General features: G+C 41.2%; 1 protein-coding gene across 1 annotated transcript in view; it reads left to right on the top strand.

Annotated features, from left to right (window-relative positions):
• The window catches only part of LOC127438811 (GRB2-associated-binding protein 3-like), a 49,968-nt gene that overhangs the window by 33,689 nt on the left and 2,785 nt on the right, over positions 1-13,494 (top strand). The window contains exons 3-9 of the mRNA XM_051694678.1: positions 69-273; positions 2,146-2,549; positions 4,801-4,859; positions 5,040-5,271; positions 6,835-6,925; positions 7,283-7,367; positions 13,053-13,142. Coding sequence (XP_051550638.1) covers positions 69-273; positions 2,146-2,549; positions 4,801-4,859; positions 5,040-5,271; positions 6,835-6,925; positions 7,283-7,367; positions 13,053-13,142 — 1,166 coding nt within the window. The remainder of the gene's footprint in view (positions 1-68; positions 274-2,145; positions 2,550-4,800; positions 4,860-5,039; positions 5,272-6,834; positions 6,926-7,282; positions 7,368-13,052; positions 13,143-13,494) is intronic.

Genomic DNA, 13,494 nt, shown 5'->3' with positions numbered 1-13,494 from the left:
AATAAATCAAGATATCAAAGCAAATCTCTCTCTCTCTCTCTCTCTCTCTCTCTCTCTCTCTTTGATAGAATCAATGGACAGTCTTAATCACACACCCTCTTCCCAGCAGCCCTCTCCAGCCCTCTCTCCTCATGTTTCTCTTGTGGCCAATCAAGTCACAGTTCCTGTCGACAACCACGCTGTCCTCGACAGGCCCAGTGAATCAGAGATCAGCCCTCCACTTGACTACCTCTTCCTCTCTCAGTGTGAGACGGGCACAAAGAGCATAGTCAGGCAAGGCCCACCCCAATTCTTATGATTACACATTATACAAATAACAATTACTTGTTAATCTCAGCAAGGAAATAAGATTCATTACATAGAGCAGTAGGCTATCTGCTTTTCCTTTAATCTGATTTAATAAATGACAGAGAATGAGAACAGAAAATCTCTCACACTTCTCGCTTCAGTGAAATCTTTTGATCTTGGTCATTGCACCATAACACACTGTGATAAGATTTGAATAAAATCTTATGGGACATGCATGTAAAGTAGGGACTTAATGATTTTGTAAAAGCCCACCATGATTTCTAATGCTATGTACCACTAATGTTATGAATACTAAGGTGTCTTTAAGGCGGTTTCTAGTTGATTAATGGTGTAACAGAGCCGGTTTCTTTGTTAAATTTTTTTTCCTGGAAATCTGCTTTCTAAGTCTTAGAATTAATTGAAAATTGAAAAAAGATTGCATTCCTGATCTACATAACTTACCTTAAATATAATCTTTAAACGTCAAATATGTAATTCAAAACAAAGTCCAGAATATCATAACATTACGTAAATGGTAGTGTGACATCATTGAAACGGGTATTCAATGAGTAAATAATGTTTGGCAACCTTTTATCCATCTGTAATTGATTGGATCAAATAAGTGGTCTTGACATGACTAGTCTTTGGAGGGGAGAGTGCTTGGTGACATCAAAGATTAAGATTTTTTTTTTTGGAAACATTGTTTGGAATCATGCACAATTATTCACACTGAAATACCTGGATTGTGTATTTAAAAAAAGGCAATAGGGTCAATTTTGATTTCATGTTCACTTTAAAACAGTGAATTGTAGAGGCCTGGGTAGCTCAGCAAGTACCGACGCTGACTACCACGCCTGGAGTCGCGAGTTTGAATCCAGGGCGTGCTGAGTGACTTCAGCCAGGTCTCCTAAGCAACCAAATTGGCCCAGTTGCTAGGGAGGGTAGAGTCACATGGGGTAACCTCCTCGTGGTCGCTATAATGTGTGGTTCATGCGTTCGGTGGGGTGCGTGGATGGCGCGGAGAATAGCATGGGTCTCCACACGCGTTACGTCTCCACGGTAACGCGCTCAACAAGCCACGTGATAAGATGCGCGGATTGACTGTCTCAGACGCAGAGGCAACTGAGATTTGTCCTCCAACACCTGGATTGAGGCGAGTCACTACGCCACCACGAGGATTTAGAGAGTGCTCTGGAAATTGGGCATTCCAAATTGGGGAGAAAAGGGGGAGAAGAAAAAAAACAGTGAAATGTAAACCAGACCTTACCAATAACTTCAGACACTTGAGCAAATCTTAATAGTAATAATAAAAACATGGTAACACTTTACAATAAAGTTCTATTTGTTAACATTAGTTAACAACATTAGTTAACATAAACTAACAATGAACAATGCTTTTTAAGCATTTATTAATCTTAGTTAATGTTAAGTTCAACATATACTAATACATTTTTTAAATCAAAAGTTGTATTTGTTAACTTTAGTTAATGCACTATGAACTAACTATGAACAATTGTGCTTTTATCAACTAACATTAACAGAGATTAATTAATGCTGTAAAAAATATATAGTTAGTTGTTTGTTCATGAAGTTAGCAAATGGAACCTTATTGTAAAGTGTTACCTGTTGATTAGCAATGAAAATAATATTGACGGTCACAAGACACAAACATACAGGTTTGTATGATTTTAATGTGATAAAATTTTTGTCTACATGATTTTAGTGTGATAAAATTGCTTACCGGGCATTATGTTGTCATGACAACGAAGTTGTAATATGTGAAATAACGATATATGTTTGTGTGTATATCCTTATTCCTTATGTGTTTACTGTATCTGTGTCCTTTTCCTTTCCTAGGTGTGATAGTGCCTCTAACTCAGAACGCTCCTTTGAGCAGAGCTCATCTGAGTACACAGAGGATGTGTTTAGCCCAACCCCACATATTGACTCCTCCCCTTCCCTGTTCCTTTTGGGCGGGGCATCCGAGCATCCCTTCAGTGCCCCCTGTGGCCCGCTCTCTCTTTCCTCTTCTCTCTCCTCCTGTCTCTCCTCTCCCATCTCTCTACGGCAGCCACCTGACGTATTCAGATTTGACCGGCCCTTCTGTGTGACATCAGAGCCACAGACACCTCCTCCCCTCCCACCCAAACCCACACACCTGTCTGATCCCCACAGCAATGACGATACTGGGCGTAACCAGGTTCAGCCTGTTCTCAACCCTCGAAGGACATCACTATCGGGAACAGAACATTTTTGGAGAGGTGAGCAGCATACATACATACAAACACATAGCTGTGCTAACAAATGCACACAACACATACAGGTGCATCTCAATAAATTAGAATGTCGTGGAAAAGTTCATTTATTTCAGTAATTCAACTCAAATTGTGAAACTCGTGTATTAAATAAATTCAGTGCACACAGACTGAAGTAGTTTAAGTCTTTGGTTCTTTTAATTGTGATGATTTTGGCTCACATTTAACAAAAACCCACCAATCTCACCAGTCTCTATCTCAAAAAATTAGAATACATCATAAGACCAATAAAAAAAACATTTTTAGTGAATTGTTGGCCTTCTGGAAAGTATGTTCATTTACTGTATATGTACTCAATACTTGGTAGGGGCTCCTTTTGCTTTAATTACTGCCTCAATTCGGCGTGGCATGGAGGTGATCAGTTTGTGGCACTGCTGAGGTGGTATGGAAGCTCAGGTTTCTTTGACAGTGGCCTTCAGCTCATCTGCATTTTTTGGTCTCTTGTTTCTCATTTTCCTCTTGACAATACCCCATAGATTCTCTATGGGGTTCAGGTCTGGTGAGTTTGCTGGCCAGTCAAGCACACCAACACCATGGTCATTTAACCAACTTTTGGTGCTTTTGGCAGTGTGGGCAGGTGCCAAATCCTGCTGGAAAATGAAATTAGCATCTTTCAGCAGAAGGAAGCATGAAGTGCTCCAAAATTTCTTGGTAAACGGGTGCAGTGACTTCGGTTTTCAAAAAACACAATGGACCAACACCAGCAGATGACATTGCACCCCAAATCATCACAGACTGTGGAAACTTAACACTGGACTTCAAGCAACTTGGGCTATGAGCTTCTCCACCCTTCCTCCAGACTCTAGGACCTTGGTTTCCAAATGAAATACAAAACTTGCTCTCATCTGAAAAGAGGACTTTGGACCACTGGGCAACAGTCCAGTTCTTCTTCTCCTTAGCCCAGGTAAGACGCCTCTGACGTTGTCTGTGGTTCAGGAGTGGTTTAACAAGAGGAATACGACAACTGTAGCCAAATTCCTTGACACGTCTGTGTGTGGTGGCTCTTGATGCCTTGACCCCAGCCTCAGTCCATTCCTTGTGAAGTTCACCCAAATTCTTGAATCAATTTTGCTTGACAATCCTCATAAGGCTGCGGTTTTCTCGGTTGGTTGTGCATCTTTTTCTTCCACACTTTTTCCTTCCACTCAACTTTCTGTTAACATGCTTGGATACAGCACTCTGTGAACAGCCAGCTTCTTTGGCAATGAATGTTTGTGGCTTACCCTCCATGTGAAGGGTGTTAATGATTGTCTTCTGGACAACTGTCAGATCAGCAGTCTTCCCCATGATTGTGTAGCCTAGTGAACCAAACTGAGAGACCATTTGGAAGGCTCAGGAAACCTTTGCAGGTGTTTTGAGTTGATTAGCTGATTGGCATGTCACCATATTCTAATTTTTTGAGATGGTGAATTGGTGGGTTTTTGTTAAATGTGAGCCAAAATCATCACAATTAAAAGAACCAAAGACTTAAACTACTTCAGTCTGTGTGCATTGAATTTATTTAATACACGAGTTTCACAATTTGAGTTGAATTACTGAAATAAATGAACTTTTCCACGACATTCTAATTTATTGAGATGCACCTGTATTCTCATTGAGCTTTGCGCACGCACACACACACACACACACACAAGTAATACTTGTCAAGAACATTACCAGGTCTTATTTCACCCCAAAATCAAAAGAAATAAATAAGAAATAATTATAATTTGCTAAAAGAAAATGGAGCCTATTTTTAGGACCATTAAGATTTTTTGCATTGTGACAAATCTAAGACAATTACCCACCATCACCACCGATTCTCATGTATATTTATGATCAGTTATTTAATTTTAAAATATTTATACTTCATGGTAGAATTTGTTTGCCTTACAGTAGTTTGTACTGTTATATAATGTGCTCAAAAATAATGTCCAAATCCCCCAAAATATCTTAATGGCCCTGAAAGGCTATAGGCTAAATGTTATTTATGTAAAATAATGTGATTTTGGATGAATTGTGACCTGGACATGTTTATGTCAGATTTACTGCTAAAAGATAAAATAGCAATACATTTTTACATGCAAATTATAAGTAAGTGTACCTTGACATTAAAACATGTAAAAGTCTTAATTGCATTTGCCCTTATTATCATTATAATTTTTCCATAATGTGTCTTTATGGCTCTCTTTTCATGCCTCTTTTCTAACTTTGATAGTTGCAGGAGAGTTTGATAATGCTGGAAGAAACTGGAAGAAACGTCTAAGCCTCAACCTGGTAAAGAAATATTCAAATATAAAATAGTCAAATGAACCTGGAGAAAGTTTAACTGATGCCCTAAGTAAACATCTAGTTTGAATATTCAGTAGCAAAAACCAGATGAAACATAATGTATTGTTTGTCTTCTCTCTCTCTCTCTCTCTCTCTCTCTCTCTCTCTCTCTCTCTCTCTCACTAGCCAATATTTCTGAATACTGCAGTCACTGAAAGCCACTATGAGGTTTCATATGTGCCCATGGCCTCTCCACCAATCAGCTGCTCTGATATTGCTTCAGACGGCTACATACCCATGAGCCCCTCCACTCTGCCTATCTCCCAACTGACCAGCGGCAAAGCAGAGCAACCCTCGCCTTCGAATCCCGACATCGAGCCCCCTCCAGTCGACCGCAACCTGAAACCCAGAAGGCGGGGTAAATGTTTTCTAATGAAAACAAATTATTTAAATACCAGTGTAATTTACATTCAGAGCACATGGTATTAAAAACAGTCCCAATGTAGTTTAGCCAGAGGCTATGTGTTCGTAGTATTAGCGCTCCACAGCGTGCGTGACATAGCTGTTATGTGTAACATTCGAAGAAATTATTTACATGGAAAATAGGATTTATACCCCTCAGACTACATTTTAAACCATTCTTAGAGTCAGTGGCGTGTGATGGACTTTTAAAATGAGGAAGTTCCCTCTGTGTGTTTGGGTTTTATTAGTCAAATTGTTTTTCATGTTTTCCGGATTAAAGGCAAACAGAGAACCATTTATCTTACACTTGGCACTTTCAACAGTCAATAAATACCATAGTATTTTTGTATGTTTATATTAAAACACTGTTTAATAAAACCATGTCAGATAAAGTCAAATCAAGCATATTAAAAAAAAAAATGTTTTTACTTAAGTATATTTTGAGTATCTTTTCTTTTTTATTACTAGCTGTTGTTCAGGTGAAAAACACAGATCATTTCAAGTCATTTCAATTTCATTTTCAATTCATTCCTAATCTGACTTGAGTGGTAGAATGGTAGAATGTCTGAGTGGGTAAGATAAAAAAAAAAAAAAAACAGAAAAATTCTGTAATTAGTTCATCCATTCTCACCAGTGTCAACACGATAGGCGGACAGTATCCCATTGACTCAGCCAATCACAACACTGAGGCACTGCCTCCTCACACGTGACTTTTCACCTGTATTCCACCATTACCCACCTCACATTCGCAGCTTTAGGAGCTCAATGAGAATGCAGTGAGCTCAAGGGAGGCAAAACAGACACTGCCTCCCTCTGAACGTTATCCACTGGTGTTGTGGTTGGACTGTTTTGGACAGTCTGTTTTTCATACTAATTGATCTCATATTTCGTAAAAACATTTTTATTTTTTATTTTTTTTGTGCTGTCAATTAGTTTCTCATTCAAATTTTATTGCAGAGGCACTGCCAACCTTGCCTTGTCGAAAAAAAAGGCCCCTGCCAAGAGTGTAAACTCTACAAATATAACACCTTTTGCCACATACCACAAATGTATTGCCAATGACACAAATGTAGCTTAAAAACAGGATTTAATGTCATAGTTTTGGGTTCATTTAATAGTGTTCAGAAACTAAGCTTTTCAACTTGTTCATCAAGAGAGCGATGTGATATTGACATTGTGTATTGCATTAGCGGCAACTGTTGTAACTCAGCAACTTTATTCATTTACTGGAATAAAATTAGAGATGTTAGCTACGTCAGACAGAATAAAATAGAGAAGCGATCAACGTGATATTATGAGAGGACAGATAAAAAAGACCTAGTGGCGCATGTAGAAAATGAATTTGAGGAGGATGAAATAGAGCAGAGTTTAAATAAAACGTTAGAGAGGAGGGTGATGCCATGATCACACATAGAACCCACATGTCTTAGTCAAGCTTTGACGTGTGTGTGTGTCTGTGTGAATAAGAGGAAGGAGATAAAGAGAGTTTGAGTATTCTGCATTCTGCTTGGCCCCACAGCAAGGCCGCCACCCTTAGACCTGCGAGGCTTGTCCACAATCTCTGAATGTCCATTCCATGTCCCCCTCACACGCACCATGACAGAACCCAGGTGAGATGTGCTCAACATTAAACTATGAAACACTCAATAAAACAACCAAAGACCTGAAAGTGATTTTCTGCACTCTACTCCTCTTCTGAACCACTACTGTCTCTTTCATTCTCTTTTCATTTCTGTCTTCGTGTCTTAAAATCAGCCTTGACTCTCCTCTTTCCTGTGTCACTTGATCAGCCTTTCCTCCCTTCACAACCCCTTCAACACAAGTGTTTTCTCGTTTAAATGTTTGTGATGCTTATGCATGTTATGCCCATAATGTTGTATATGTGTATTTGATGCACGTCTCCATGTTCGTATACCTGTATTTGAATGTTGACGTTTTTGTGTCGGTTTTTGTTGTTTTGTTTTTAGCACATCACTTCAGTGTGTACCTTTGGACAGGCGGTGGGGGTGGGGTTTAAATGGCCCAGAACAGGAAGGGAGCATAACACTGACGGTAACATGACTTCCTTTTTAACTCATCCTCGCTTATTAATAATAAAAGAGGTACGCTGGCCAACAGTGGTCTTGGAATTTCTACTGAGACCTATCAGCATGTATGCAGTAATATGCAAATGCAAAGGTTTTCGATACCTCTCCATTATAGAAATTAACTTTTTGCAAGTGTATTTCTTTTAACCATCATTAAAGGAGTAGTTCACCCAAAAATGAAAACTCTTTCATCATTTACTCACCCTCATGCCATCCCAGATGTGTATGACGTTCTTTCTTCTCATGATTTCTAGAAGAATATCTCAGCTCTGTAGGTCCATACAATGCAAGTCAACATGGTCCAGGCTTTTGAAGATATGGATTAACCACTGGAGTTTTATGGATTACTTTTACGCTGCCTTTACAGTGCATCCGGAAAGTATTCACAGCGCTTCACTTTTTCCACATTTTGTTATGTTACAGCCTTATTCCAAAATTGATTAAGTTCATTAATTTCCTCAAAATTCTACAAACAATACCCCATAATGACAACGTGAAAGAAGTTTGTTTGAAATCTTTACAAATATATTAAAAATAAAAAACGAACAAAATCACATGGACATAAGTATTCACAGCCTTTGCCATCACACTCAAAATTGAACTCAGGTGCATCCTGTTTCCACTGATCATCCTTGAGATGTTTCTACAACTTGATTGAAGTCCACCTGTGGTAAATTCAGTTGATTGGACATGATTTGGAAAGGCACACACCTGTCTAAGGTCCCACAGTTAACAGTGCATGTCAGAGCACAAACCAAGCAATGAAGTCCAAGGAATTGTCTGTAGACCTCCGAGACAGGATTGTATCGAGGCACAGATCTGGGGAAGGGTACAGAAAAATTTCTGCAACATTGAAGGTCCCAATGAGCACAGTGGCCTCCATCATCCGTAAATGGAAGAAGTTTGGAACCACCAGGACTCTTCCTGGAGCTGGCCGCCCGGCCAAACTGAGCGATCGGGGGAGAAGGGCCTTAGTCAGGGTGGTGACCAAGAACCTGATGGTCACTCTGACAGAGCTCCAGCATTTCTCTGTGGAGAGAGGAGAACCTTCCAGAAGAACAACCATCTCTGCAGCACTCCACCAATCAGGCCTGTATGGTAGAGTGGCCAGACGGAAGCCACTCCTCAGTAAAAGGCACATGACAGCCCGCCTGGAGTTTGCAAAAAGGCACCCGAAGGACTCTCAGACCATGAGAAACAAAGACTGAACTCTTTGGCCTGAATGGCAAGCGTCATGTCTGGAGGAAACCAAGCACCGCTCATCACCTGGCCAATACCATCGCTACAGTGAAGCATGGTGGTGGCAGCATCATGCTGTGGGGATGTTTTTCAGTGGCAGGAACTGGGAGACTAGTCAGGATCAAGGGAAAGATGAATGCAGCAATGTACAGAGACATCCTTGATGAAAACCTGCTCCAGAGCACTCTGGACTTCAGACTGGGGCGAAGGTTCATCTTCCAACAGGACAACGACCCTAAGCACACAGCCAAGATAACAAAGGAGTGGCTCCGGGACAACTCTGTGAATGTCCTTGAGTGGCCCAGCCAGAGCCCAGACTTGAACCCGATTGACTCAAGATGGCGTCGAGTATGGCTACTGCCTTGCGAGCTCCGACACAACATGGTAGTGTTTTGTTTGTTTTGTTTACAATTCTTATGTTTTTTGTCTTGGATGTTGTCTGCCTTATTGTCTACGACAGACAAACACTTTTGGACATTGGTTCAGCAATTTCACACCGTAAACCAGACTTCAAATTCCTCAATGCCGACCCGCTGTTAACAAACACGCAAGCGGAGCCCTTTGTCTGGGCAGTCCGGACATGGAAACGCAGGAGGAAAAGGGGAAACAGAGCCGGCGTTCTCATCAGAGTAAGACGCCGCACAAATCGACCCCCGCTACCCAGTATTCTACTGGCAAATGTTCAGTCTCTGGATAACAAGCTCTGTGAGCTGAAAGCGCGGATCTCTTTCCAACAAGAGACGAGGGACTGCTGCATTATCTGCCTTACGGAAACTTGGATGTCTGCGGAGATTCCAGACTCAGCTATTGAACCCGCGGGGTTCTCCGTGCATCGAGCAGACAGAGCGAAAGACCTCTCAGGTAAAAGCAGAGGTGGTGGTGTATGTTTTATGATCAACAAATCCTGGTGTGATCAGAGGAACGTACATTCTATCAAGTCTTTCTGCTCTCCTGATCTGGAATTTCTCGTGTTTCTGTGTCGACCATTCTGGCTACCGAGGGAATTCACAGCAGTCATTATCACTGCTGTGTACATCTCGCCACAAGCCGACACAGACCGGGCACTCAAGGAACTGTATGGGAGTATAAGTGAGCAGGAAACTGCGCACCCTGAGGCCGCGTTCATTGTGACCGGGGACTTTAATAAAGCCAATCTCAAATCAGTCGCACCAAATACCAAAAGCACATTAGTTTCAACACACGAGGGGACCGGGTTTTGGACCATTGCTACTCTCCCTTCCGGGATGGCTACAAATCCCTCCCCCGCCCACCATTTGACAAATCGGACCACTCTTCCATTCTGCTTCTGTCTTACAGGCAGAAACTGAAACAGGAAGCACCCACCCTCAGAATGATCCAGTGCTGGTTGGACCAATCAGACTCTATGCTACAAGACTATTTTGATAACACGGACTGGGAGATGTTCCGGTCCGCTTCTGATGACGACATCGAGCTTTACGCTGATAGCATAATGGATTTCATCAGAAAGTGCGTGGAGGACGTCGTTCCAACCAGAACAACACGGATCTATCCGAACCAGAAGCCATGGATAAATAGCGATGTTCGCGCGGCACTTAATGTGCGGACCTCCGCTTTTAATTCTGGGAACTCGGAGGAGAATAAACAAGCCAGTTATGCCCTCCGAACAGCAAAACGCCAGTACAGGAACAAGATTGAAGGACAGTTTAACACCACCAACTCTAGAAGCATGTGGCAGGGAATTAACATCATCACGGACTTGATGAACACCGCTGCCTCCCTCCCGGATGAGCTAAATACTTTTTATGCTCCTTTTGAGGGAAATAACACCGCCCTCGTGGAGAGAGCTCTCGTGGCCGAAGCTACAGAGGTTAGTTCACTCTCCATCTCTGTAGCGGATGTAACCCGATCCTTCCGACGGGTGAATATCCGCAAAGCCGCGGGCCCGGACGGCATTCCGGGCCACGTCATCAGAGCGTGCGCGAACCAGCTGGCTGGTGTTTTTACAGACATTTTCAACCTTTCCCTCTCTTTGTCTGTAGTCCCCACATGCTTTAAAACATCCACCATTGTGCCTGTTCCAAAGCAATCAAAAATAACCTGCTTAAATGACTGCCGTCCTGTTGCTCTGACCCCCATCATCAGCAAATGCTTTGAGAGACTAATCAGAGATTACATCTGCTCTGTGCTGCCTCTCTCTCTAGACCCATTGCAGTTTGCTTACCACAACAACCGCTCTACTGATGATGCCATTGCATCTACAATACACACTGCTTTCTCCCACCTGGAAAAAAAGAACACTTATGTGAGAATGTTGTTTGTAGACTACAGCTCAGCATTCAACACCATAGTGCCCTCCAAGTTAGATGAGAAACTCCAGGCTCTGGGCTTAAACAGCTCGCTGCGCAGCTGGATCCTGGACTTCCTGTCAAGCAGACGCCAGGTGGTTAGAATAGGCAGCAACATCTCCTCATCACTGACCCTCAACACTGGAGCCCCACAGGGCTGTGTTCTCAGCCCACTCTTGTATTCCTTGTACACACATGACTGTGTGGCAACACATAGCTCCAATGCCATCATTAAGTTTGCTGATGACACGACGGTGGTAGGTCTGATCACTGACAATGATGAAACAGCCTACAGAGAGGAGGTGCACACTCTGACACACTGGTGTCAGGAGCACAACCTCTCCCTCAACGTCAGTAAGACAAAGGAGCTTGTGGTGGACTTCAGAAGAAAAGACAGAGAACACAGTCCCATCACCATCAATGGAGCACCAGTAGAGAGAGTCAGCAGCTTCAAGTTCCTGGGTGTCCACATCACTGAGGAACTCACATGGTCTATCCACACTGAAGTCGTTGTGAAGAAGGCTCATCAGCGCCTCTTCTTCCTGAGACGGCTGAGGAAGTTTGGAAATTAACCGCCACATCCTCACACGGTTCTACACCTGCACTGTAGAGAGCATCCTGACTGGCTGCATCTCCGCCTGGTATGGCAATAGCCATACATATACCAGGCGGTGTGTGAAAAAAGCTCGGAGGATCAAAGATTTCAAACAAACTTCTTTCACATTGTCATTATGGGGTATTGTTTGTAGAATTTTGAGGAAAATAATTAATTTAATCCATTTTGGAATAAGGCTGTAACATAACAAAATGTGGAAAAAGTGAAGCGCTGTGAATACTTGAGTTTTTAAAGTTTTGGACCCTGTTGACTTGCATTGAATGGATCTACAGAGATGAGATATTCTTAAAAAAAAATGCACTTGTGTTCAGCAGAAGGAAGTCATAGACATGGCATGAGGGTGAGTAAATGATGAGAGAATTTTCATTTTTGGGTGAACTTATTCTATAATTAATTCCACAACCGAAAATGTCCAATAAAACAGGCTTTACTGAGATAAAGTGAGTAATATTCTGCTAGTCATGTGATCTCAACATTGCAGCAGTCCAACTTCTAGGCCACTGACATGACTGGAGTCTTCATTTTATGAAGTAAAAGTACTATACATTACTTTAGGTGTAAATCTTAAATTATAAAATTTGTTATTTTCAATTCTAAATTCTGATTGGATGAGCTGAGTTCTAAATCATTATAAAATTACTATAAAGCTACACCTGTAACCGCACATTATGTACAGTATGTACAGCAAAATATATTATTTGTTGGAAGAATTGTTTATTCCTATTATTATCAATTGTCAATTTAACTGTTTAATGAACATTGGTGTCTTTTATCATAGTACTATGGCTGCAGTTTTATAAAAGCAATAATCCACTCGAGTCTACTGTATGTGTTACAGTGATTTTACTACAGGTAAGGTAAAATCCACTTCAGGTCGTGCCAAAGAACACATCTTAACTGTTGTAAAATTAATGTAATGCACAGCCTCTTGTGGCTTATTGCTTTATGGTGTACTCAGAATTTTTTCTAATAGTTTTACTAATAAAGAAATGAAGAGTAATTTTGAAACATCTATATAAAATCATGAGCACTCTCATGTGATGAACACACCAGTACAGTAATATCAGCTGCCTAGTTAAAGCTGTTTTATTTTACAGTACATAGAGAGGGTCCCCTTATGGGGGCTGCCATGTTGGGATCACATGACAAGCCAAACACTACTCACTTAATCTCACTAACTGTTCTGTTATTGGACACTTTCACTTATGGATAAAATGCACAGTATATTTCATATTAAAAAGTGTATTAGATTTTATTCTCACGGTGCAATGTGAGAATACTTTAGGAAAGCAGCATACCATCTACTCACCTTATTATGCAAAACAGCATTCATCTCAGAAAATCAGCAAAATATCACTTACAAAGTGTGCACCTATGTGTGAATGGTATCACCTTGTGTCATTGGTGTACTGTGGCTACTGTATATTTGTGTATTAACATGCAAGTGTGTGTGTGCATGTTTGTTCAGGACCCTGGTCCTACTCCCTGGATGAGGTGTTCCAAGCTAGATTACCTGTCACTTGACTTCAACTCTGCCTCCCCCTCACCTGTCCAAAAGGTTAGTGGTAAACACTGAAAAAAAAAGAGGTCAAACAGTTTTCACTCATATTATATTGATAACCTTATTTGTAAAAATAATAAAGCTCCACTGTATGCTATGGTATTATGATTACCATATTCAAATACCATGGTATTAAGATGATATTATGAGGGTACTTAAAAGAATAGCATGGTCTTACCATGTCACACATCCAAACATTATGGTATTATCATGGAACCATGTCCAAAATACATGGCGTTGTACTTATTGCAGTGATCCAAATTAGCCATCATGATTCCATTACACACTCTCTTCATACTGCACTGCTCTTTTGTTTAGTATGCATGGGGCTTTGAGTGTGCTTGTTTCT

This window comes from Myxocyprinus asiaticus, chromosome 4 (assembly GCF_019703515.2).
Source record: "Myxocyprinus asiaticus isolate MX2 ecotype Aquarium Trade chromosome 4, UBuf_Myxa_2, whole genome shotgun sequence".
NCBI lineage: Eukaryota > Metazoa > Chordata > Actinopteri > Cypriniformes > Catostomidae > Myxocyprinus > Myxocyprinus asiaticus.
Note: the sequence above shows the minus strand (reverse complement) of the source record. Positions and strands in the feature narration are given on the sequence as shown.